The sequence below is a fragment of the Cyprinodon tularosa genome, unplaced genomic scaffold (genome assembly GCF_016077235.1).
Source record: "Cyprinodon tularosa strain WSP-4 unplaced genomic scaffold, ASM1607723v1 ctg124, whole genome shotgun sequence".
In the NCBI taxonomy this organism is placed as follows: Eukaryota; Metazoa; Chordata; class Actinopteri; order Cyprinodontiformes; family Cyprinodontidae; genus Cyprinodon; species Cyprinodon tularosa.
Window position 1 is genome coordinate 741,651 of NW_024038048.1, and position 26,998 is coordinate 768,648.

The following is a 26,998-nucleotide window of genomic DNA, read 5'->3' on the forward strand; positions in this document are numbered from 1 at the left end:
TTGAATTGAGGAGATAAAAGAGACATTTTGCCAATGAAACAAGACAATTTAGATTTAAAATAAGAAAACACATTTGCATTCTCTTATTTAAAGTGAATATTATCTAATTACCTTATTTTAAGAGTAAAAATAATCATTCCATTGGCAAACTATCTCATTTACCTACTCAAATCAAGGGTAAATACACTTAATTTAAGAAAGTTTTACTTATTTCTAGATAATTTTTCCAGTGTAAAGACGAGGGAAAAATATTGATCGATTAAAATATCACAGTATCTTCATATGCTGATATATTGCCATTTAAAAACACCATATCAATCTCTTTTACTAATGAAATGTTGCTATATGTCATCGTTATGCTACGAAATCCCCCGAAAATTCACCAAATGTTGCCATATTTTTATATGTTGATATATTGACGCGGTATCGATCTATTTTACTAACAAAATCTCACAAGAATTTGCAAAATATCACGAGAGTTTGTACGAGAACGATGAAATTTCACCAGATTTTGAAAGTAAAATAGATTGATACCGTGTTTTTAAAAATTAATTTTATTTATTTATTTTTTTTATTAATTTTTTTTTTATATATATATATTTTATTTATTTATTTTTATTTTTTTACTTTTTTTATTTATTTTTTTTTTTTTAATAATAAATAAAAAAAAAAAAATAAAATAAATAAATAAATAAAAATTAATTTGATATCAGCATATGAAAATATATTTGAGTATATTATTTTTCAAAGTGTCAGAAATGGATAACAAAACTGCTATTTTCAATGACTACTTATTTTTGTCCAGCTTTAACATCGGTATCGATATCGGTTATTGGCTACATGAGTTTTAAAATATCGGCATATCGGATATCGGCCAAAATCCCAATATCGTGCATCCCTAATTAGCTTGTAAATTATATTTTTTAACATTAAAAATAAATGAATTTTTGATTGTTTGAGATGGCAACAACTAATTTCCTATATAAGATTAAAAGAAAAAAAGGTTTTCTAGTAAAAATCATGTTATATTTTGCGGCTCTACACAACTTTTACGTGGTCGAACTCTGGTCAAAACGGCTCTTTGAATATGAAAGGTTGCAGACCCCTGCGCTACACTATGCACCATTTCTCTGCCCTGAGTTACTCACCGTGGCATGCTAAATGCTTACGATAACTACAGCATCTTTTGATTCTAATTTGTAATAACTCACTCTGATAATTATTTAAAATTTTTTTTTTTTTTTTTATACTCTAATAATCCCAGAGGAAAATTACTTCTCTGCATTTAACCCATCCCCTTGGGGAGCAGTGAGCTGCCATTGTGAGGCGCCCAGGGAGCAGTGTGAGGTTAAGGGTCTTGCTCAGGGAGCCAGAGTGGCAGTCTGTGGGAGTGGGGGATTGAACTCACAATCTCAGGATTAGAAGCCCTATGCCCTAACCACTAGGCTGCCACTCCCCCAACTCTGTTGTGATAAAATACTGTGTGGAGGTGTGGAGGAGATTGGATTTTCTTTGCTTAGTCATAAACTAGCCTTCTGTCAACTATCATCAACACTTGTCTATTAGGGTTCATGTCCCTATCTCCAACATTCCTTGGAAAGAAAGGCAGGGTACAGCCTGGACAGGTTGCCAGTCCATTGCAAGGCAAGGCAGAGACACACAACCATGCTCACAAAATCAAACCTGAGACCGATTTAGAGTCTCCAAATAACAGTCATATTTATCGATTGTGGGAAGATAATCAATGCATTGATAGGGAGAATATGCAAACTCCATGCAAAAAGATCTGAGGACATTCTTGCTGCAAGGCATCAGTGTAGACTATGACCCTACATTTCATCATGTTAATACTTACAGCATGTTTATACTCATTTGAGACTGGTTTTATGGTACGATAACATGCATAGAAAAATAAATTTGGGACACCAGGTCCTGCTGTGTGTGCTTGCAAGATCAACATGGACTCTGTAATATTTCTTCCTCAGGCAAACAGAAATTCATAATTGACCTTGGTGTTTTGTCATAAATAATGTATTTATTGGATTTGTATTCTACCTTCATAAAAAATGACTTCAGAGTATTCTGACCATCCTTTCCAATTCATTTTTTTTTATCATCCTTTGATGGGTGAACATCCTCTCTCTCAAACCGGACCTATCGTACTGTGCGTGATAAAGTAGAAATCACAGCTTTCCTGGCTCCCAACTGAGGAAAAAAAAGCTTACTTACTTTTTTCCCCTGGATGTGACCTGGCATGGCGGTGCGCTCAGCAATCTAAAAAAAAACAACCCTGTCAGCATTACTTAAATCACCTTTGAGTCTACACATCTCTTACAGATATGAACAAATTTGTCTTTTAGCCTCAGTTTTTTTTTATTTATAAAGAAAGTTGGCCTTTCTCGAAAATCAAACTTGTTGTGAAGCCAAGTACAATTTTGTCAATATTTGTCTGCATCAGCAAGTCTCTACCAAAGTCGAAAATCAAAGAAGCAAGATCTATATTGTCATGAAGACGTGTAGCCTGAAGCTGCTTTAGTTATGTAGTAAAGTCAAATACAGAGGGTTTATTTTAAGCCCAAACTTCAGCTATAAAATCTGCTCTGTCTGTGACTTTCTTCCAAAATGATATCTACTTTTATTAACTTTATTATCAAGTGCAAACCGCATTACTAGAGATGATGACTGCAACATGAGTCAGTACAACTTATTATAAAAACATATGTTTTGGGTTTAGTCTGTGTTGGTCAGTGCATAACTGTTAAACAAAATACTTAACAGCTTTGTTTTCATTTAATTGCTTATGCCCAAGTGGCTCAAATACTTCTGTTATGCCTAAGACAATGCATTTGTATTGGCTTTGATGCAGCCCATTAAGATGAGGCTCAGTTGATGTTATTACGGTACTCATTTCCTCTGGGTATGCAGTCTCATTGCAACAGCATCAGTGCAGAAGTGATTAATTTTAAAAATAGATTATTAGATGATGTGTTTACATAGATAATGAATTTCTATGGAGGGATTTATCACTAGATTGTCTCTCTATTTAAACCTCCGAGCTACAAACAGGCTACTAATCCTTATCAGCATGATAAGGAACACTCTACTTTTAGGTCTCAACCTTAACAGCAGATCAGTGTGTTTCAGGGTTTTTGTTAAAGACTTTCAAACTCACTTATACTGTGGGTGTTATGCATTGTATCACTGCCCGTAAGTTAAGAAGTGATCTACCTCAGAGATATCTATCCAGGTCATATTAATTAAACATGAGGTCTTCAAAAGGTTTTTTTTTTTACTAGTTGAAGCTGTTTAAGGACATCTAGTGGCCAAGCTAAGCACAAGATGTCAGAGTTTTGGCATTTGTGTCAGGTTTTGCACAACAAAACAAAAGTAAATTACAGCGCCCCAGCTAACACAGCTATTTTTCTTCTCATTGTTTGACAGATTTTTCAATTTGTTGCTCTTAGCTTTAATTCAGTGTGGAAAAAATGTCTTGATTTGCAGACAAATAGGTTTACAAAGTTTGCCCTCAAACACCACGAATTACTAAGCTGTGAATAAAGGTAGAAACCCCTTTCTCATGCAATCTGTGGCTTATAGTTTGTTTTTGGACATATGACTCATCTCAGCTAAATTGTTTATCATTTCTCCCCTTTTTGTTCAGGGATTATGCATGCAAATTTTAAACGTATTGCAAAAGGGTTTAAAACAAAATAAGGAAAAGGAGGTGGTGCAAAATTTGTAGCTAGATAAAGCAATGCTGACTCAGTAGATGGGGTCATTGAATGGTTTGATGGGAATGATAATGAGATAAATGATGTGCTCTTGCCTTTGCAGTCACAGCGTTTTTTTCTTAAATGAATAGAGAGAGCTCACTCACTCTTAGTGAAACAGCCACAAATGGAATATTTTTTAGAAGAATAGAGGTCTGATTATTCTGAAATGTTAAAGAATGCTGCACAGAGATGTCCAAAAGCAAGTTAAACACAATCTGTGTCATACTTCTCCTAACAAAAGTATTAATACCTCTTAAATCATGTGACAGTTTCTGATGTCACAACCACATATTTTGATATACAGTATTTCTATATCGCTCCAACACAAGCATAATATTGTGAAGTGAAAGAAAATAAAACAACATTTTTCAAATGTTTCACAACTCAAAATGTTAATTGTTCGTCCCTTTACCCGTTTAAACATCACTTTCATCTAACTCTACTGATGAGATAGTCTAATGCTCAGACCCCAGAAAGACTTTACCCCAGAAATTCCCCCAGTATAAACCAGCAGGGATGTTTATTTGTGGTTGCTGCTCTAACAGGCTCAAAAAAGATTGGTGTTTCACTTATTTGTCTGTACTTTTGAGCTCATACCACAGGTAGAAAACACAGTTTATTGAAAATGCTTAATTGATTGTGGGTTTCTGAGCCTTTCCTGATTGCTCTAAACACATTGTGTATTTCAACCCTATATGTGGATTAACCTGGCATGTCTTGCACTCTGAGGTTTTTGGGGTATGGGTGTTTATTTTAATAATGTTATATATGCAATGGTTGTTTGTATCTCTGATCCTATTTTTTCTTGTGTTCGTTCTGTTGTTGTTTCTCTCTAGTTCTAGACGGAGACTCCTAAGATCTTGTGTTGTCTCTATCTTCTGTCTCCTGTCTATTCTAATCTCCTTCTCTCCCAGTCTATGTTCTTTTTTCTCTTTTATTTAAAACAAGTGGAGCATTATAGTAAAAGCCATTTCTAAACATGATTTTTCATGAGCATAGTGCACAGGGGTGGGGAATCCTTCTGAAGGCCTTTAACCTGCCTTAGGATGAGTCGACAAAAGAGTATGAAGGGTGGAGGGTTCACACTTTTGTGCGTTTCTCACATAAAAGTGCAGAAAAATGGTAAACGTATAAAATGGTAGTTTCCACTTCACCTATTTATATTATTTCAGTGTATCAGCCTTATTTCAGTGTTATTTTAACAGTTTTCAGCATAACCAGTGATAGTGCTAAAATCCACTGGTAAAAGCCATAGGGGAGGGATTCTAGATGTCAGTCAAAGGGTCAATATGCTCATGAAATAGCAGCGTAATGGGCTGAATCTTCCGGTAGTGGGGACAAAATTGAAAGAAGCTGCTATGCTAAATTACATGGGTAATAACCCTAGGTTTACACCAAAATCTGCCTCAGCTCAAATGTCCTGAGGATGCCAAATCTAATGCATTATGTTTTCTTTCTCTCTTTTATCACATAACATTACATTAAATTAAGCTAATGCATCACTCAGAAAGTGGCACTATTTGTTTTATGTTAAAAAAGAAAAATGTATACTAATGTTATACATGTCCACAGGATTTTTAAGATGAACGCTAACAGTTATGTTTAAGCCCTCCCACTTTTTAACCACTGTATGTTCCCCCACAGATGTCGGATTGATGAGGAGGTGACCCACAAAGCTTGGCTGAATCGCTCAAACATCCTTTTCACAGGGACGGATAGGTGGTCCCTGGACAAGCGAGTGACGCTTGTTAACACCAGCAACAGAGAATTCTCCATTCTAATCGACAAAGTGCAAGTAACAGACGAGGGACCATACACCTGCACCTTTCAGGCCAATAACAAACCTCGCATCGCCCATGTCTACCTCATAGTCCAAGGTCAGTAGCTGAGATGAAACAACTTTTTTCTGTATGTAAGATTTAAATGCAGTAAAAGGATTAACTGAGTTGTATATCCAGAGCCAGCAATTTATATGTACATATATACAGCTTTGAAATATCTTTTTTTGGGGATGGAAGGAATATGTTAAATTTTTTTTTCCTACTTTTATAACAGTTCAAATTGTAAATACAAACTCAAATATGCAGATTTTTCTTTATTAGTATTTGATATAATGTCCCTCAGCAAGTTATTGGGAGATGACAGAGGGTACAGTTAGGGCTTGGCAGAACCCTGCTTTGGTGTTTGACCAGTTTTCTTATCAGCAGTCATTAAGTTTATATAAACAGTGTTTTGTTATTTTGTTGGTTTTTGGTTTGGTTTTTTTTGCAAGGATCCAGCTTTCTGCATAGTTTTCTGCACATTTTAATAGAGCTTAGGTCTGGGTCATTCCAGAAAACATTGCCTGTTTTCTCCATTCTACAAACTGTTTTGGATTTGTATAGTTTTAGAGCAGACAGTTACTGTATATCACAGTATAAGACATTTAGATGTTGGAGTAAATTGAAGTAAGGTGGAAAGAATGTGGTTTCCAGTGTTACTTTTTCCAACTCCTTCTACCAGTTTAAAAAGAATACCAAGCTTAATATCCCAAGCTTGACCTCATATTTTATATTTTAGTCGCCATGGCCCCATCGATTAAAAGACAACAGTGAAGGTATGACACATTTTTTTTTTCAAAAAAACAAAACAAAATTTCTGATAAGAACATAAATCAGCTTTCCAGCCAGAATTGTATCTGATGTTTGTTAATAATTTTATAATTTGTTAGTTGAGCTGGAACTCAGTAAGGAACCTTAGCAAAAAGTAGATAGGATTCATGCAATTATTTATGCCTGTATTCATGTATTTTATTTTGTATAAAAAGAAAATAGGGAGTAAATGGGGTGAATGCGTCCTAAAAGAGATTGAAAACAATTGCATAAATCCCCAATGTACATGAATGTATCATCATCACAACTCAAAATCAATATTTATTGCAATGTTATGTTTTTTATGTTATTAATATTAAGACAATGTTATCTAGTTATATTGTTAAGAAGAAAGATTACTGCAAATGACAAAAAACAGGAAGATCCGTTGCAGAAGAACTTTGACCTTTTGGGAGTTTTTTACGCTTGTCAAGTTTCCCTAACAACTAAACCGGATTTTGGGCATGCATCAGATGAATGAGCATTTGTCTTGAGTAGAGTAAATGCACAGGGGGCTGTCCAACTGTCTGACTAAATACAGTGACTGTCATTGTAGGATGGTGACTGGGGCTCAGTCATCAAGACAGCAGCTCAGTGAGTGAAAATGACTGATCTTGAGTGACACCAACTATTTATGTAAAACTGCCAGGATGTTCCCACGCCCTGCATCAGCACATTATTTATGGTTTATAGTTAGTTATAGATTACCAGCTTAATAAAATTTCAGATTTTTTTATAGCTAAAATAGTTAAAGTAACAGAGACAAGAGAGGTTAGTTACAAGTATGAGCCACAGATACTATTACAACAGCTATGGCTTCAAGATCTAAATGTTGGCAAAGATGACTGCATATGTTTGGTTCCAAGTTGCTTGCAATTGAAGTAAGAGCTTGATAGTACACAAAATAATTATACCCTTGAGCAGTAGCAGCGCTGCAATCTGTGCTTTATCACTGCAAACCTTCCTGAGTTGATGTAACAAATCTCTGAGTAAGGCTCATTAAAAATAACGATACAGGGTCATTTAAATTCAAGGTCCATCAGGTTATCAGACTTCGAACATATGTAGTGCACCAGTGCTTTGTGTTTAGGGTCATTATGTTAAATAAATACAAGGAAAACACTCCAACAAGTGAGGAATTTAATGGATGTTCTTTGCAGCAAAAGATCAAATTAGATCAAGCGTTAGTAGGAGAGCATTTTAATATTCAATTGCATTGGCTTAAGATCTATTGCATTTTAAGGAGATGGTTAGCCATATTGTTGCACGGTTCAGTAAGCACCTTAGCTCAGATCATTAATCAGCCGATATCCTGTCTGTCTGAAACTCAAAGACCTTAACACCTTAATAAACTGTGAGGCCAAACCGTATCAATAATTTATGGAAGTGAAAGGTGATTTTAAGGTCGGGGTTTAATGGTGGAATCTTGTTTTTCCTGTTCAGTGCCAGCAAGAATTGTAAACATCTCCAAAAGTGTGTCGGTGAATGAGGGAGAGAATGTAAACCTCTACTGTCTGGCAGTCGGCCGGCCTGAGCCCACTGTCACATGGAAGGACCAGAAATGTAAGCTACTTATTCTTCTTTTCTTGTTGTTATATCCAGATATCTTATGTTAACACCTCGGCTTTATCTTCCAGTATATTTGTTCATCTCTGTCTCTGTGCTGCATGCTATAGTCTATCCATGCTTTATTTACACACAATGTGAATGCTTATCAGCATTCACATTGCATCCATTTCTACATTTTTGTCCCTGTGTCATCATTCTTAGATCTAGTTGTTCATTCATTTTCTTGTCTAAATCATTTTGAATTTCTCCTAGTTTTTTTGTCTTAACTAAATACAGTAAACATTATGCGTTATTCTTTCTAGTGCACCAGTTAAATTAACAGAATTTGTCTTGACCCATTTATCCTGCCCCTCTTTGGCCACAAGGTTAACTTTGGCCCTAAATAACACCATTTTTGCTTCTGTTTGTGTTTGAAATATGAGTATTTGATATAATGAGTGTAGTAGTTTTTCCATCAGAGTTTACAACCTGCTGATTCTAAGTCAGATAGAACAGTCTTTTCATGGCCTTTTCAGAGTGCTGAGTTGAATTGGTCTATTATCTAATCTATTTGGGAGCACCAAGTTTACTGCATCACATTTAAGCAATTGTTAAATGTAAAATACACAATACCTTAACACGAGTTTGATTCTCAACACCATGAGTAAAATCAGTATATTATGTGTACTACTATATGTGTAAAAGCATGATCTAATTGTTTTTCATGTACCTAAATGTAACAACTATGGCTAATACTGGTAAAATAATATCACATCTTAGTATGTATTATTCTAGTAGTGTTATAACATGCATTTACTTTTTAACATAAAATAAGCACTATTACTTTATCCAACTGAATCAGTTGTTGAGTCTTTTTATATTAATACCCCATTTTGACACTTGATCCTTTTGCTTGCAACTGATGGGTAGCCTAAATTTATTTGCCATAATCATTACTTTCTATGTTTACCATAACCATTATTAATGCCATACAGCCTAATTTTTTTAGTCTCTGAATTATCTCCATGTAAGCTTTGGTAAATGGGCTTCCTGCTCAGTCTCTCACGTCTAGATTTCAGCAGAGTTCTTCTCTTACATCAACATTTTTCTCCTCTCATATGATCCATCCGTCCCAGTCCTGAAGTCATATCATATCAGTTTTTGTAGTTGTACATATGATACTTATTTAGTATGAAATTACTCATTCTTTTGTACACTGAAAATAATACAGCCTTTTTCTGTGATCTGAAATTATTTAGGCATATTTTAAGACAGAAAACAGTATAAAAGAGCTGTAAGGAGGGTAAAAGCAGTTTGCTAATCTTCTCGTCTCACCGCACTATCCTTTCGCTAGGAGATCTACTAATTTCAATCTAATTTGCCACTGCAGTTCTAACAACTTACTATTTGTGGTATTTCAGGGTCTATAGCTACAGTGCATTTAATCTTTTTCAGTTTAAAAAGGACAAAACTAAAATAAAGATGGTTGGCTGTGTTGAAACTTGCCGTGCATGAGTCATAAATAAAAAAGTCTAATTTAATGGATTAAGGGAAGATTATGCAACACAATTAATGGACCAGATTATTTCTACACCTCCAAGTATCTTTATGTATTTTTTAGTGTGTTGCTGCACACTGAGTTATCCTCTAAATAACCTATAAAAAATGTCCCTACTTGTTAAGCAAGCTGGCTGTTTTATTGATTTTAAAACCTTGCTTTATTGTGGAGTTCTGTATTTTTTTCTTATGTCATTTCTTTTAGGAATTTTATTGATTTTTCAGAGATTTTTTAGTCCTCACTTCTGTGTTGTACTTTAATGTTTTGCTTTAAGACTGTCATGTACTGTATATAGAAGCAACAGCAAGAAAGCAATAATAAGTAGGTCAGGGGGAACAACTACTGAACATACTGTCATTATAGTGCAGGGCTAATATATTCACCAACAACTGTAATGGTGTATGTACAGTCAGCTGTAGGCTCTCTCAGAGGTCGGTTCCCACTCTTCTCCTGTGTTTCTACCCATGTTTGCCCTTCTTTGCACAGTTATTGTTTGTTATGCTGCGCAGTAGCGTACAGTACCTCGGGCAGGGACAACCACAGTGGAGATCATACACACCCACAGAAACACAGAAGTGTACAGCTAAAAAGGAAAGCACGCTTGAATGCACACCTGCAACAAACACACACAGACACAACTTCCCATCACAAACTCTGCGCGGTTGTCCTCACTTGAAAGCCTACAGCATTTCTTCTCTGTCAGCAGTAATCCTCCCTCTCTAGCCGCCCCCATCATCTCACCCTGCCTCCCTCCCCTCCCGTACCCCCTCATAACCCCTTAGCGAGCAGAGAATGAGATAGCGCCCACATTGCTATTCCATGGGAGTTTCTACAACCAAGCTATCAGTTGTAGGAGACCAGGGGTTGCTGGAAATAGCAGGTGGGAGGGGTGGGAATGGGATGGAGGGGTTGTTGAGCCCAAAGTAACAGCAAGAAGCTGCTAGCCATCTGTCCCCATTACTCAGAGACTGCAGAGAAAAACTGCAGGGAGGGCAATCTGGAGAAGAGACTAAGTTGGATGGAATGGGTGTGTATTTATGTGTGAATTTACACCAGGAGGCCATGGATAAGGAGAAGCCGGTGCACATCAGAGGTCACAGGGATCTGCTTAGAGTCCCTGATACCTTCAGAGTGTCTGTGTTTCTGAAATCTTACTTGCATGATACAGCGATAGTGTGCTGCACCACTATTTCCAGGTGTCATCTTCTTCATTGTAACTAAAGTAAAGGTCTTATGCTTGTCTTAGTTATACCTGCAAACATGACAAAAAGATATTGGCCTCTAGTTCAAATGAAGATTTATTTATAGAATTATTGATTGATTGAGCGATCTGATTCATTACAGAGCTGAGGAGGAGGAAAATACTTCAGTGACAACAAAACCAAAAAGAAACACAGACAGATTTGACTCCTAATGAAGTAAAATGTGAACCTTAGATTGTTTAAACTACTAAAATATATACAATATGAAAAAAGGCAGTACTAGTAAAGGACAAGTTAATTTCTGTACAAGACACTTTTTTGTCAGAAATGTTGAGAAAAACAGTAATCAATCACTACAGCCATTTCAGGAGATTTTTTGTATAGGATTAGTCTTCATTAATCCACAACAGCTTAAAATTTATTAATTAGAAGAGCCATAAAAAAGCATCATAGTTGTGCATTCAGAAGTTCCATTTTTAATTGCATTAAAATGTCAAGAATAAAAGCAGAAGAGAGATCTCACAGAAACCTGAAAGACATGAGACTTTTTGCTTCAAAAATGAGATCAATGCTTTCAAAGAAGTAGAAGTGAGCTACATAGAAAATATTTGCTGTCTATGAAACTCAAACATGTAGGAAAAGCAATGTTGATTGGTCTAATCCATAAAACTATACCTTGTAAAACAGAGCAGCTTTTAGCTACATCTACACTAACAGCAGATGTGGGATGTGTTTTCTCTTTAGTTTAGCAAAATGCGGAGGTCTTTTTTATATTCAACTTTATCTCTGGCACTTACACGCTTGTTTGTTTGTCTTTAGTTATAAAACACCACATAGTTTCCACTAGTAACCTTAGTGCGTCAATGCACTTTGAACTGTCAGTAATTACCTCAGGCAATGTCTTATTTACTGTTCATAGAACGTTTGTGAGAAAACATTTGGTATTTTGACAGGCCTACACTGTTGCTAATTGTATTGGAAAGAAAAACAAGTGCAGATCAAGATTTTCCCTATTTGTGACGGTGAGCAGATGACTGGAAAAAGTACTGACTGGTATAATCTTAATTAAGGTCTTCTGGAACTGACCCATTCTGAATGGGTAATAATTAAAAGTTGAAAATTGTTGTTTTTTTACATAAAAAGTACTGAACCAAAATATAAATGTTTTTTTTTTATGTTGATGGTAAATCACCTAATGTTGTCTTCATTTATTCAAAGGAAAAGAGGCTTCTGCTAATAATTTCACATGAACTCTGATCGAGCAGGTTCATCCTGTTTGCTGCTTGTTGAAGTGCTTGCTGCCGTTTTCATTCTTCTTGTTGTAATTATTGACACCAATTTACTGTACTATTGCTCCGTGATTCTTCAATTGCTGGGAATGGATACAGTTTTCTGCACCTGAACTAACATTTATAGAAAAGAAAAGTCAGGATTTATAGGTCAGACAAGTTATAACTGATAGATGCCTTTTCAAAGGTTCTATAAAGATCAACCCTTTCACTTTTATTTGAGCAATTTTGTTTTACTATGACACACCAATATATCTTGATCACTACTTCTAAAAAAAATCAATGATTAATTTAAGCTTCTAGTTTATTACAGTGATCATTAGATGTTCTTAAAATCCACTAAAAGTCCCAAATTAGTTTCCAGGATGTTAATCAGCCAGACATGTCTCAGCACTGTGTCTCCAGGTAAATTGTTCATTAAATGTCATTTAGCTTTTTAGAATAGCTAAAACACTAAAAAAAGAAAACAGTAAGTAAAATGAATCAGATGATTGTAGACTGCAGCAGATAGTGGCATCCTTACTTTTGTAATTCCTAGTACCAACCTTTAAACCAAATTAATATGCCTTCTGGTTCTCAGGGAGGCAAGCCAGAAAAAAATAATTTTCCTAGTCTATCATTAGAAACGTGCTTATGAAGAGTTTTCTACATATTTCCCTTAGTTTGAGAAGTTCAGTCCAAGGTCAACGACTTAGACGTATACTCAACTTTATTTACCCCTTGGGATTACTCCTTCAGGGAAATTATGCCATTAAAGATAAAAATGTGACAGACAATATAAAAAGAGGGTATAAGGTACCGAAACAGCATAAAAAAAAGAAAAAAGTTGAAATGTCCTGGAATGTTTCCCTTAAAAATAAAAATACCTGCACAGTAGAGAGCTAAGGGAAGACTACATAGTAGTTAACTTGCATTATTGCTCTTGCACTGCAGACTAACTAATATAAATAAGTGAAAAATTAAACAAACTACACAGTAGTTGACTTGGAATATTGCACTTATACTGCAAAGATGTACTGAAAAAATTACACAGGCTACACAGTAGTTGACATGTGTTATTGCACAGTGAGAGAAAAGAATATTGCATATAGTGACAATAGGCAATGTTTTGCATGAGATGTCCAATGAGGGGGGTGCTGACCCTTGTCCCCCTTCCTATTCCTCCTCCTTCCCCCTAATGAGCAGTTGTATAGCTTGATGGCTTGGGGAGCGAAGGAGATCAGCAGTCTGTTGGTTCTGCATTTGGGGATGAGCAATCTCCCACTGATCAGGCTCCTCTGAGTGGTGAAGACAGTGTGCAGAGGGTGGCTTGCGTTGTTCATAATGTCCAGCAGTTTGTTAAGTGTCCTTGTCTCTACCACGGTCCCCAGAGAGTCCAGCTTCTTGCCAATCACAGAGCCTGCTCGCCTCACCAGTTTGTCCAGTCTGGAGGTGTCCTTCATGGATGTGCTGGTCCCCAAGCACCCCACGGTGTAGAAGAGGACATTGGCAACCACTGAGTGGTGGAACATCTCGAACAGCTTATTGCAGATGTTGAATGACCTCAGTCTCTTTAGGAAGTACATCATGCTGTGTCTTCCTGTGTAGGTGGTTGGTGTGTGTTGACCACTCCAGTTTATTATCCAGCCAAACCCCAAGGTATTTCTATGAATCCCCTCCAGTAGTAGTGGATTAGTCTTTGGTCCGTTCCTCCTAAAGTCTATGACCAGCTCCTTCGTCTGGGACATGTGCAGTTCCAGGTGGTTGGTGCAGAACCAGTGGGCAAAGTCCCCCACCAGACTCTTGTACTCCTCCTCTCTGTTGTCCCTGATACAACCCACAATGGATGTGTCATCTGTGTACTTCTTTTTGTGCCACAGTTGTATATCACTTATGTGATAACCTCAACCATCTATCATTAAAGACCCAGTCATCACTAACTATGGCAGAGGATCTATGATGCCATGGGTTTGTTTGTCTTTCAGAAGTGTCGGGAACATTGTTAGGCTGTGTGGCACCATGGCATATTTGAAATACTAGAACATTTCAAATTAATATTGGCTAACCTTTGGCAGAAAGCTAAAAAAAGCTTGTGGGATTCTACGTCACCTCTTCAACCTTAATCTGACCTAAGAGACACTTCCATTGATGTGGAAGACCTCCTGCCTTGTTCGATTGCCAAAGAAGACTATAGACATGTTTCTCTGACATCCCACATTACAAAGGTCCTAGAGAGACTTATTTTTGTTCACCTCAGCAAGCGAACAAGCAGCATTATTATAACTATGAAGTTGGAGTTGATGAAGCCATCATAAACCTGCTTCAACAAACCTATTGTCATTTAGACAAGGCAGACAGCACTGTGATCATGTTCTTTAATTTCTCCAGTGCAAGATTCAGCTTGATTTAGTTTGTGAGAGTCTCCAGAAGACTCAGGTAGAGTGGATCAAAGACTACCTGCAAACAGACCATAGTTTGTTAGACTGAAGGGTCAGGTGTCTTATCAAGCAATCAGCAGCACAGGAGCAGCCCAGGGGATGGTACTCCATTCCTTTTTACTCTGTAAATGTCTGTCTTCTAGTATCAGACAGAGCACTGTCATCTACAGAAATACTCCGAAGACTGTGCAATCATTGGGTGTATCAAAGATGGACAAGAAAATTAGAACAGGGAACTGGTGAACCAATTTTTGGCTTGGTTTGGAAACAATCATCTGATCCAGATTATTTAACAAAACAAGGGAGATGGTTGTAGATATCAGAAGAAACCGGAACACGTAGAAACATATTAACATCATGGGAGAAGAAGTGGAGGTGGTGGAGGAGTATAAATACAAACTCGACTAGAGAGCTAATGACTTAAAATTAATAAAGAAGGCAACCCTAAACCTTCGCAGAATTCTTCATAAGGTGAAGAAAATTATAGACAATAGTGAGCCTCCTCTTTAGAACATTTTTAAGTGGTAACAGAGTGTCTTCGGTAAGAGGCTTCTCCACATCTGGTGCAAGACAGACTGCTAAGGGGGATCCTGCCTGCCCACAGCTATCAATACCTACAACACCTGGTTCAAAGTTAAGTTATGAGTCACTGCAACATTTAATTTCCCTCTGGAATTAGTAAAGTATTTTTTAATTAAATTAACTTATTGTGTATTTCAACGGGAAATGCTTTAACAACGTTTTTGTTACAAGACCCCCCCCCCCCCCCCCCCCCCCCCCCTCTTCCCCCCAACAAAATACAGTATATGCTCAAATATAAAGTTTTAGATCAATATATTTTCTGTTAAAAAATTTGGACTTTTATAGAAAGTTTTTTTAGTCATAGATTATGCTATTGCAATAAAAACTTGTATCTAGAAATAAAAACATCTTTACTGTATAAATAAATCACGTCAGCACTGTTTTTGCAAAAATTGTTCACAGAAACTGAAACAAACACATAATTCCACCCCTTTTAGAGTCCACACAAAAATTACATTGTTCTCTTTTTTAGCAAACTTCAGACCTCTTTGTAGTTATTGTGGTTTTTGTAATGGAAACGAATCAGTGGAGCCCAGAAATCAAGCACCCTGAAGATCCACTCAAGCTGTCAGTGTCACCAGAGAAATAGAGCACCATTTCACTGCTGGAGAAAGCCTTATCCTTTTCTCCATTTTTTTTCCATCACCCCCTCCCCTTTCCTCCAAGGTGGAATCCAATTATCTCTGGTGGTCAGGAGTTAGGCTCCTTCAAAAGCCTTAAGTGGTTGATGGAGCTGTATTTTACTGACCATTGTAGGAGTGCCAGAGGCCGTCTCTGCTAAGATATGATCTCCCGCCAAAGTGAAAAGAAGTGTGCAAGGCAGGATCGCAGATCTCAGGGGATGGAGCAAGAGAGGGCTGTCATATTACATCATACAGTCTGTAGGAGCTGTCGATGAAATGTCAGTGAAAAAAAAAAACAACCGTATCAAAAACCCATCTTGATGCCTCAATACTTTCCTCTCTGTGTGGCTTTTTTCACATCTTGCTTATCTTTTATCACTGCATCTTCTTCCCACTCTGGTGTATTATTCTTTATGTCTAGCACTTGATCGCTACGTGATATTTTATTTGAACATCTTTATTTTATAAAATGTATCTGTTAATGATCAGGTTAGCATAAGAAAAAACTATGAAGCACTGCTTAAGCGCCAGTTTTATTTATTACTTAAAACAATACTGCATATATTTTGAACCAATTATTAGCCTAATTTGAGATACATGATTTATTTTTTTGCAGTCAATATACTGCCCTTGATGCTTTGAGTGGGCTTTTCTTCTCAAAAACGTCCCTATGTGATTTGAAAGCATTTACTGACCTTGGGGTTGGCAACACAGCAGAGATGACACTTGCCTGATCCAACATGTTTGGGTGCTCTTATGAAGAATTTTTTATAGAGAGGTGCTGCTACCTGTGTTTCGGAGTGTAGGGAGGGGCTTGCTTACTAAGTTTTCGCTGAAAATGGTAAATTCAGAGCAAATGGTGGTTTATGTTTTGTCATCCAAGTCCCAAACAAGAAATTAAAAAACTTGCAATATTTTTGAAAAAAAAAACTCTCTTAAGGGGTCTAAAAAGGTGCTAAATATAGCTAGTTGCTTAGTTGGATACAATGCTGAAGTACATTGCTGTTCATTTTTATCAAAAAAATGCAAAAAAATCTGTCAGATTGTGCGGGTATATTTTGTGTACATCTGAAAGTAAACATTCTGTCAAAATAGGTCAACAAATGCACTGTTGTAATCAAGACCACAGCAACCAAGGCCAAGGACCAAGGAATACTGAGTCCAAGACAAGGGTCAATTCTTTAGAGGCCAAAACCAAGACCTTATATGGTTTGGGTCTTGGCATCTAAATGTCTTGGCCTTGTCTTGGTCTTGGCCTTATGTGGTCTTCTTTTTTTGTCTTGCGCTCTAAAGGTCTTGGCCTTGTCTTTGTACGCCTTAGTCTCGGTTGGTTGTGGTCTTGACTATGACACTACTCTTTAATAAGCTATACATTTGATGAATAAAATGTTTGCTTTCAGAGGAATGAACATTTTCTTCTTCCGTTTGGTCCGGTAAACACAATATGTTGTACCATTATTAACTCTTAACTTGGAGCAACCCACAATTGCTTTCAATTTAACACCCAGTTTTAGCTCAATAAAAAGAAAATTTAATTATTATGATTCTGGATGCAATTATTTTCTTACAGTGCAAATTAGCCACAGAGTAAATCTGCCTCTGAAATTCTTTGTTGATGAAAGAGACAAGAATTTACAAAAAAAAAGATGAAAAGCTTGCGGGTTTATATCAGTCTATTGAATGAGTTTGATGGTTGGTTCTGAACCCAGTCTCCAGGTATTACTTTTGGAGGCTGCACATACAAGATTTTTATTTTTCTGGGTTTTTAAATTTCTGATATAGAAATGAGTTGAGCTAGGCATTTTATAGATCATATTAAAAAGGGAAACATTTCTGCAGTAATAAATCTGCTTCTAATTTATTAAAGAAAACTTGGTATTTTAAAAGGATAGTGTCACAACAGACCTACGGTGTACTTTTTTTCCCTTTTTTTTAACCAGTCAAATAAGGAATAAGACTTAACTGAATAACACCACAACACCTAACATCTACCTGTAATCTCTTGGGTGGCACATGCAGCCATCACTGCATCAACATTCGTTGCTCAGCTACGGTGAATTGTCTCCAGCTCAGTAGCCTCACTAATAATCCTTAAGTATAATCTTCAATTAGAAGCGCAGCACTAATCTCTGACAGGAATAATCGTAGCGTTTAGGATCTATTTGGTGTGTGTTCCTGTTTTTGTCCTTAAATTCCTTGTCACAGAGCTGTTCATGATAGGAGCTTGAAGTCTACAGTCTGTGGGTAGTTTGGTGTTTTTTTTTTTTTTTTTTTTTGTTTAGCCTTGGAGAGGGGTTCACATTGATGTAATCAGAAACGGTTTAATAGTTGGACTTCATAGTTAACTCATAATCCTGATGCCTTTAGAAGTATAGAGACAGCTGGCTCATTGAAAGGAATATGTGCACTATCAGTCTCTTTTTTTTCTCCTGTCTCTGCCACCATTCAGCCAATAACATTCATTCCCTACATGAAGAAGCAATAACTCGCAATCTATTCCCTCAACTCTGCACCTCTGAAGAGATGTTCGTCGCCCGAGGAAAAGTGCTAGACTGACTAATTTGGTTTTGCTTCACCTGGGAGTTTGTCAACATCAAATAACAGCCAAATGTTCTTCTCACCATGTAATGTGGTGAATTAGCTATTACACCCCTGCTCATCCGGTCGTTTGTTGAATAGTACCCAAGTTCCCCTGGTATTTTAAAAGTGACAGTGACACTTACATCGCAGAGTGTTGGTTTTTCTGGATGACCTAGTACATTTATTTATTTTTTACTTTTGCTGTAGAACCAGCCACTGGCAAAATATTTATTATGATACATTTTTCTTGATTACAAATGTTTCATTAGTGTCTGCTGATAAATACATTATCCTCAAACACTGCCATTTCATCGTATAATTACGACTTTAATTATCATGATATTGATTTCCACCACACCTCCCATCTTTCTACATCAATATTCCATGGCAGAATTGAATGATGCTTCATTTGCAGTTATTTGCATGTTGGCCTTCTGCATGCTCATATACTGTCATAAGCTGGAAGGGCACATGCTGTACCTGAAGTAATGGGCCATAAATCTGCACACAGGGTCACATCGTAATTGATGTTTTGTAACCTTTGACTTTCCCCTTTCTTTAATTAGTTGGGATGGTGAGCGAGGGGGAGTTCTTGGACATCACAGAGATCAAGAGGGAGCAGGCCGAGGACTATGAATGCATCACCCACAATGGTGTGGCTCCCCCTGACCAGCAGAAGGTCAGAGTTACTGTAAACTGTAAGTACCTCTCTGTTTGTTGGACAGAAAGGCCCAGTGGTCATAATAAAGCTCAACGTTATGTGCATAATTATGTATAGATAATATATGTAAATTTTGTGAACACATTAGTACGTACACTTTTTGATTTAATTGTCTACAGGCATTTTTCAACCTTGCATGCACTCCCCCATCAGACCTCACTTGACTATTTAGCAAAGGTCAGTGTATACTAATTACTGAACCGACTCTTGCTGATTTTTCCCTAATATTACCCACCAGACCCTCCAATGATCACAGAGATAAAGAACCAGCCTGGCTATCTGGGGAAGCCTGCTATCATGAGGTGTGATGCAATGGCAGTTCCAACAGCCACATTTGAGTGGTACAGAGACGATCATAGGTAAGACTGTTTCTATAGCTTGGAGGTTGGGGTTGTGAAGATTATTTAAGTTACTATATATATATATCTATATATATATATATAGATATATATATAGATATATGTATATATTCCTCACCCGCTGCCCCAGAATATCTGCAAAGTATCTTTGATGTTCCTAGAATTGCAATTTTCTGGACCGAGATGTCTGATATATTTCCAAGGATCTGCTGTAACCATTCCTTAAGTTTGGGGGTCACTGCCCCGAGTTCCCCAATGACCACAGGTACCACTGATGCCTTGACATTCCAGGTTTTCTCCAGCTCTTCTCTGAGCCCCTGGTATTTCTCTAGATTCTCATGTTCTTTTTTCCTGATGTTGCAGTCACTTGATATTGCTATGTCAACCTCAACGGCTTCCACTGCTTTTTGTCCACTGGTCCGTCTGTATCTGGAAGTCCCACAGGAACTTGGCTTGGTTATTCTCTGCCGTCTTTAGAGGTGTTTCCCACTTTGACGTTGGGTTTTCCAGCCCATACTCTGCACACATGTTGTTGCATGCTATTCCAGCCACTTGGTTATGGTGCTCCATGTAAGCTTTGCCTGCCAACATCTTACAAACTGCAGTTATGCTGGATTGTCTCAGGGGCCTCTTTGCACAGTCTGCACCTGGGGTCTTGTCTGGTGTGGTAGATCTGGGCCTCTATTGCTCTGGTACTTAGGGCCTGCTCCTGTGCAACCATGATGAGTGCTGTGCTGTCCTTAAGTCCGGCTTTCTCTAGCCATTGGTAGGATTTTCTGATATCCGGCACTTCAGTTATGTTTTGGTGGTACATTCCGTGTATGGGCTTATTCTCCCATGACGGGGTCTCTGGTACCTCATCTTCTATTCCCCGCTGTCTGAGACATTTACTGAGGTGTCATCTGTATATATATATATATATATATATATATATATATATATATATATATATATATATATATATATATATTAGAGATGGAACGGTTTATGAAAACCGTCCGAACGGTTCGACTGTCTCGGTTCGGTTCGAGTGTGTTGCTTTCGGTTCATGCGCTGCTCCTTTTTCTCATAGGCGAAGCGTTTACACTCCTGAGCAGAAGGTGGCGGTACTGCGACCAAAGCCAACCACCAGTAGTAAACAAGAAGAAGAAGCGAAGCAGTGTAGCCGGGTGTAGCAGAAAAAAATCAGTTATTGTGGAGTTTTGTGAGGGTATGGCGAGTGGGAAAGAACATGTGTTGGAAGACTCGCCAGCAGCATTTTATAGGTCTGCTGTATGGGATCACTTTGCATTTAGAGTGACCTACGATGACGGCGGAAAGAAAGTTGTGGATAATAGTGCAACAGTGTGCAAGCATTGTGCAACACTTTTTGTTTATGCTAACAGCAACATGATCAACATGTCATGCTAACCCCGAAATCCCACATACTCTGTCAGCGCTCCGCCCTGCTGCGCTCCAGACCGCCTGCACAAAGCAAAGCCTACAGCCTCCACTGTGGCTCCCGTCCGCTCCGCTCTGAGTTCCTTGGAGATCGTAGAGGGCATGCGCGAGATGATTAAATTCAAAGCAGCAAAACATGCGGAAATGATCCAGGGTTTCTGCGGATCATTAAAAATAATTACAATTCATTAATTTTTTTGTATTTTTTTATTAATTTCATAAATTTTTATGTGATTTCGGTGTATCAATCAACATATACCGAACTGAATCGAAAACCGTGACCACGAAACCGTGAACCGAACCGAACCGTGGATTTTGTGAACCGTTCCACCCCTAATATATATATATAAGGACCAACACAAAGTAGTGTGGATACAATTTTAAAATATTCAAAATGTTTTATAAACAAAGATCTAAATAATGTGTTTTTGCATTCAGCAACCTTGAGTTGATAAACTATTAAGACAGTTTTCACTTAAATCACAGCTACATGTACAAACCAGCTTAACATGAACCAGCTTTATCTAGAGCAGGGGTGTCAAACTGGTTCCAGAAAGGGCTGTGTGGCTACAGATTTTCTTACCAACCAAGCAATAACACACCAGACTCCAAGCATCTCATCAAGGGAGTCCAATCTGAACATGATGACTTGATGATATGAAAGAGGTCTGGTGTGCTATTGTTTGGTTGGAAAGAAAACCTGCAGCCACACGGCCCTTTCTGGAACCAGTTTGACACCCCTGATCTAGAGTCTAAGATTACAGATTCAGATTAACAGATATCCCCCACATGACGTCTGGTAAATAAGATTTCCTATGGTTTTCTTTTCAACAACGGGTCACTTACAGATCTGCCTTTTGATGACTCTTATTTTGGATCTTGTTCATTCATTTCTTCCACAACCCTATTCAGTAGATGAACTTGTTAGTTTAATTACTCTTTTACTGTATAAAAACTAAAGGAAAAGCTGCACTCCTTATCCCCCAGTATAAAACAAATCTTGTTAGCTTAATATTTATTTACATTGTATGTAAATAGATTTATTAGAAGGCTGTCCTTAAAACAAAGCCTGGAATTGCCTGAAATAAGAACTACTTTATTACAATAAATGTAATGCCTGCAACTGTCTTTAGACCACCCAATGTATTTGGATAGCTCTCTTCAATGGCTTTGTATGCCACTGATCTATTTTGGACTAGTTTTCCTCCAGTACTGGAAACAGAATCTGTAAATATGGCAGTTAATTTGTCACGCCATTCCCTAAAGGAATTTTGGCTAAATAGGTTTAAAGATAAGCTGGTGATGCAGAGAGCATTAAGAGGCTTGGTGGCCAGAAAATAAATGCAATCCATCTTTACTAAACATCTAAACACAAATAACCTATTATAGATATCTGTAAAAAATATTTTATTTATTAACCTTCTCAGGGGGTTAATTGGAATGATTCATGAGGCACAACCAATCTCCTCTTTAGTAATGACAGGATATTGACAGAACACAAAAGGTAGACACAAAAGCATACAAAAATGTAGTCACAAAAAAGGATGTCACATTGATTGTCACAAGAGTTTATACCTCATTTACCTTTAAAAACATTCTTACCTGTAACAGATTTGAGCTAATTCTGATAAGGATGAGTTGTTTTGTTGTTTTTTTGTTGTTTTTTTGCCAAGAAACACAATTAGCCCTCAAAAGTAATGATTATCTATGAAGTCAGATATTTCAAAATAAAGTTTAGGAACCACAATGCCAAGCTGACCCAGTGCTGATCTGATTATCCTGTATACAGGGCTGCATAAATCCAGACTTAGAGAGCAAAAATCCTGCAACTTTAAGATGCATCCGCTCTCCAACACACCCGTAACAAATGAGTGGCTTGTTACCAAGCCTCTGCTGAGCTCAATGACATGCTGGGGGATTTCAGCTTTTAAATTCAGAAGTTAGGAAAGAAGTGCATCTAAAATATACATCTCTCTATTTAGGGCAGCCATTCTGTTCCAATTAATTTAAATATTCTATTTTTATTTTATTTTTTCTGCTTTTTGGAGATGGTTTCACTACTTGAAAAATTTTACTATTTTTTGTAAAAGAAATAATTTGTGGAAAGTCATTTTATAAATTACCCCATTGTGGGACAATAAAGGGATTTTCTATTCCATATAAAAAGTACGATGGCATATTTACACAGATCAAAGTCCAATGCTTTTGCACAACGTTTATCTGTCACTGTAATGCAGAAGAGCAGACTCCAGACTCATCTGTAACATTTTGTATTTCTAAGAAAATGTTATTTTCCCTCCTTCCTATTAAAAAACAGACCTTAAGTCATCCTTTGTATGTTTTGTCATTAAACATGTTTTTGGTTTTTATTCCTTCACCCTTAGAAAGTAACCATATTGCTTTGAATTACACTTCAGTCAAGGTCTGAAAAGCCTCACAGGGGACAGGCAACTGCCTTAGAACAACAGAATATTTTAAGTTTAATTAGGAAGAAATATTTTGTTATATAGCTAAAAAAACAATGCTTAGGGAAAGTATTGTTACTCTTTGACCTTCTTTCTTTTTCGATTTGTTGCAAAATACATAAATGCATGAAAAATACTGCATGTGACAGAACTGAACACAGCACATCCTGAACAAACCACCCTGAGTAAAATAATAGCATTATGTGTTGTGAAGTCTTTTTTCAACAAGGTCAGTGAAGTTGATTTGTTTTGTCAAATATATTTCTTCTTAAAGTTTAATGCTGTTAAAAAAAAGTTGCTTTAACTTGTACTAGGCTTCTAACTAAAAACACCCTAACAAGAAAAAACTGCACAATGATCCTACTGATTTGATGCAAGCAACTGAAATAGTGCTAAGATTTGATATTATCCTTTTATTCAAACTTTGAATTTTAGGATTAAATGGACTTCAGAAAATTGCTAGAATAAATTTACAATTACAGAGTTGGGCATATTTGACCTTGCAAGCAAGATTAATTCTTTCTAGATTTTGGAATTGCAAACACCCAAAAATATATCTTGCCAGAAGTTGCATTACCCTCGGATACAGATTTCGAACCAATGAAATTCAGTGATATTTATGATGCCAACCAACAGTACAAGCTGAAGTAAAACCAACCTGGCTGTGCTGGTGGATGTACCTCTAGACTCCTCTGTTTTAACTGCAATACTGTTTTAATTCTTGTTTGAAAACATGCAAAAGAATGCATTTTGTGCCTTTGTGGATGGGAAAGAAGATAGTGTGTTCCACCCAACTAAATTTGGGAAGAATTTGATTTATCAGTTATCTCCTCTAGTTGTGATACATCACAGCTGCTACTAATGCTGCTTTTGGCTAAAAGCTTGACATGGGAGGCAGATGCCACTTGGTGATTTACCCAATCAGTTTGAAGAATTGTACTGTAAGTTCTTCCTTTTTGGGAACACTTTCCACAGGAGCCTTTCCAGATGGATACTGTGTAGATTTCAAATTGAATTACATGTATCAATCTGGCATATGGCAGACAGGTTAGGCCATATTCACAGCTATAGCTAAATTAAAAAGTTCAAAACAGTGACAAGCAAGGCTGGATGAACACACAAGAATTTACTTCCCCACCATTCACAATAAGGTTAATAATAAAGTATCTCAGAAAATCTCAAAAGGGCCACTTTTGGGGAACTATAGTATTTTTCACTGTTGGATTACAAGTCTGCCAAAAAATATAAATTCATTTTTTTTTCTTTTGGCATAAATGCATATGGTTCTTCTTTTATGTGCAGTAAAAAAAGTAATTCAGAGATCAAAGATTGTGTGGTGTCAATTCAACTTTTTTCAATTTTACCATATACTTATAAGAAATACAGGCAAACTGAAAAGTTGCCTCTGGTCGACTCAAAGTGCAACAAACAACTATTATTTAAAATTCAATGCAATAGAAAAATAATGTAAAGAGTGACTGAACATAGAAAACCCTTTGAGTTTCAAAAAATATAGTAAAAAGAAGATTTATGGGAATAAGCTGTGTAGGGTTGTTTGTAATGTATTTATTGTAAACAATCAGTAAGAATTTAATGTAGGAATAAGGTAGGACGTTGTTTAGAGGCTAATACACTGTCACCTGTCAAATGATAGCCAGAGCAATATATTCCTCTGCAGACTTAGTATGGTGTGATGCTATGTTGTGTTTTCTTTCTATTTCTCTAAAAAACCTGATCGCTCTGCATCCTTTCTTTGCTTTTGTACACAAAACCCAGGCCGGTAGAGAATGACAACACCTTACGGATCAAAAACGAGAAGACACGCTCGCTTTTGCTGTTTACCAATGTGACAGAGAAACATTTTGGCAACTACACTTGCTTCGCCTCAAACCGCCTGGGTTCCTCCAACGCCAGTATGCTGCTGTTTCGTAAGTTATCACACACATCTCACACACCCATGTGTGCAAGCACATCGATTTTTCAAAATGTGCTCACATTTATCTTTTGTGACTTTTTGGAGTTAGAAAGGACTGTCTGCTGCAAAAATATTCTAAATCTGTTTTTGCTCTGCACACTGCATAGCCTTCACTCAGCCTTTACACTCCCTCCTTCTTTCCATTTACGTTATTCTCCGCCCCATTAAAGCCTTACTTGCCTATATTACAGCCTCTTTCTCTTTTTGTGTGCTCAGACTCTCCCCCACCATCGCTCGTCTGTTCGCACACCCGCCTGTACACACAGACTGTTGCTTTGTTCTGTCCTGTTACCCGAGAAGTTGTCATTTCTCTCGAAGCCCAATTCACATTAAACGTCCCCAATGAGCGATTTCCTACCCTTCCATTTCCCATCACCCTCCCTTTAGTGCGTTTGGCATTACCATCTTAAGTGAGTCCTTCATCTATCCCTTTTCTTCTTCCATTCCTTTCCCCATTATCTCTTCCAGTCTCCCTTCAATGACTCACTCGTCCATCAGTCCCATACATCTTTCTGCTCTCTTTTTTCACCACTGCAGTCACTTGTGTCAGCCTATCTCTCCATCATCTGTCCTTCTGCCTCCTTTTCCCCTCCTAATCTTCTATTGCCATCATTAAAATACAACAAACCCCGCTTCTTTCCCCAACCAGCTGAGGAGAATCGGACCATAATCAGTCTTTTTGTGGTATTTCTGTTCATATTTTGTCCCTTGGTGTCATTAACTCACCTGACTTTATTTCCCTGCTGCTGTACCTCTTTGTTCACCATTTTAAAGGTACGCCATGCAGTTTTTTAACACCACCAACCCTCAATCATGTCAAAATTGGCACATTATTGCAATTACTGCCTGTCGATGAGTCCATTACATATATCATTTTCAGTCACTGCAAGCTTTCGCTTTTTAGTTGAAGACTGCAGCATAAAACGTCCGCTTTTATCTCTGTAAACTGTAAAACAAGTGGAAATAGAAAGACAGAAGGTTAATGAAGGGTTTTGCGTTTAACCTTTTAAGTGTTATCTCCCTACCTTTTCAGATGGCATGATAATGCTAGCATGATACATTTTACTTGTTTTCCTAGAGTAATATGCCTATTCTAGACCAAACAGTGTCTTTTGGTAAAGGCTTTCAGGATTAAAGCAGACTCACCTTGTATTTAACCCACAGGAAACAGGAGATTTTCTTTATGTAGCTGATTTCCCACCGAGCAAAAATTGGTTGAAAAGACATAAAGAGGACATGATTTATATCCAATCAATGTATACATTTGGTTGAAATGTGAAAGGTTTAAAGCCATTATTTTCAGATCGTTGGAAAGATATTGAAAACTGGCTTTGCAACGTCTTTTCGACATCTATTATTGGACTAAAATGGGACGTCTAGTGTTTGGAGGTTTAATACTTAAGGCTATTCTGTTTTAACTTCTATTACCTAAAATAGATATTATTTGTGATGCTCTTTAAGTCATATAAGGTATCAGATAAACATGATCCTCAAACATACCTAAATCTGTTGCTCCCCTCAAACAAAACCGGCTACAGTCTTTATAACCTGTTGTATAAGAATCAAATACCTTAAGTTGAACTACTCAAGTAAGATAACTGAATAAATACCAAATATTGTCATCATCCAAAACAATAACACTTACATAAAAATATAAAAAATTATAATTTAGAAAGTTACTTACTGCTTATTTTTACTATGAAATAAAAAAATAAAAAAACTTGTAAGAATACTCCAAGTCTTGGACTCACTGAAAAGTTGAACTTGTGTCAGGACTGTTATCAATCTGTCACTGTTTGTTTGGGCGATGCACTTTGTAACCAAATATCACTAACA

General features: G+C 37.1%; 1 protein-coding gene across 1 annotated transcript in view; it reads left to right on the plus strand.

The window, feature by feature from the left end:
• iglon5 (IgLON family member 5) overlaps window positions 1-26,998 on the plus strand; it is a 184,077-nt gene that overhangs the window by 147,654 nt on the left and 9,425 nt on the right. Inside the window, exons 3-7 of the mRNA XM_038276327.1 lie at window positions 5,418-5,650; window positions 7,847-7,966; window positions 18,769-18,900; window positions 19,162-19,282; window positions 24,964-25,115. Coding sequence (XP_038132255.1) covers window positions 5,418-5,650; window positions 7,847-7,966; window positions 18,769-18,900; window positions 19,162-19,282; window positions 24,964-25,115 — 758 coding nt within the window. The remainder of the gene's footprint in view (window positions 1-5,417; window positions 5,651-7,846; window positions 7,967-18,768; window positions 18,901-19,161; window positions 19,283-24,963; window positions 25,116-26,998) is intronic.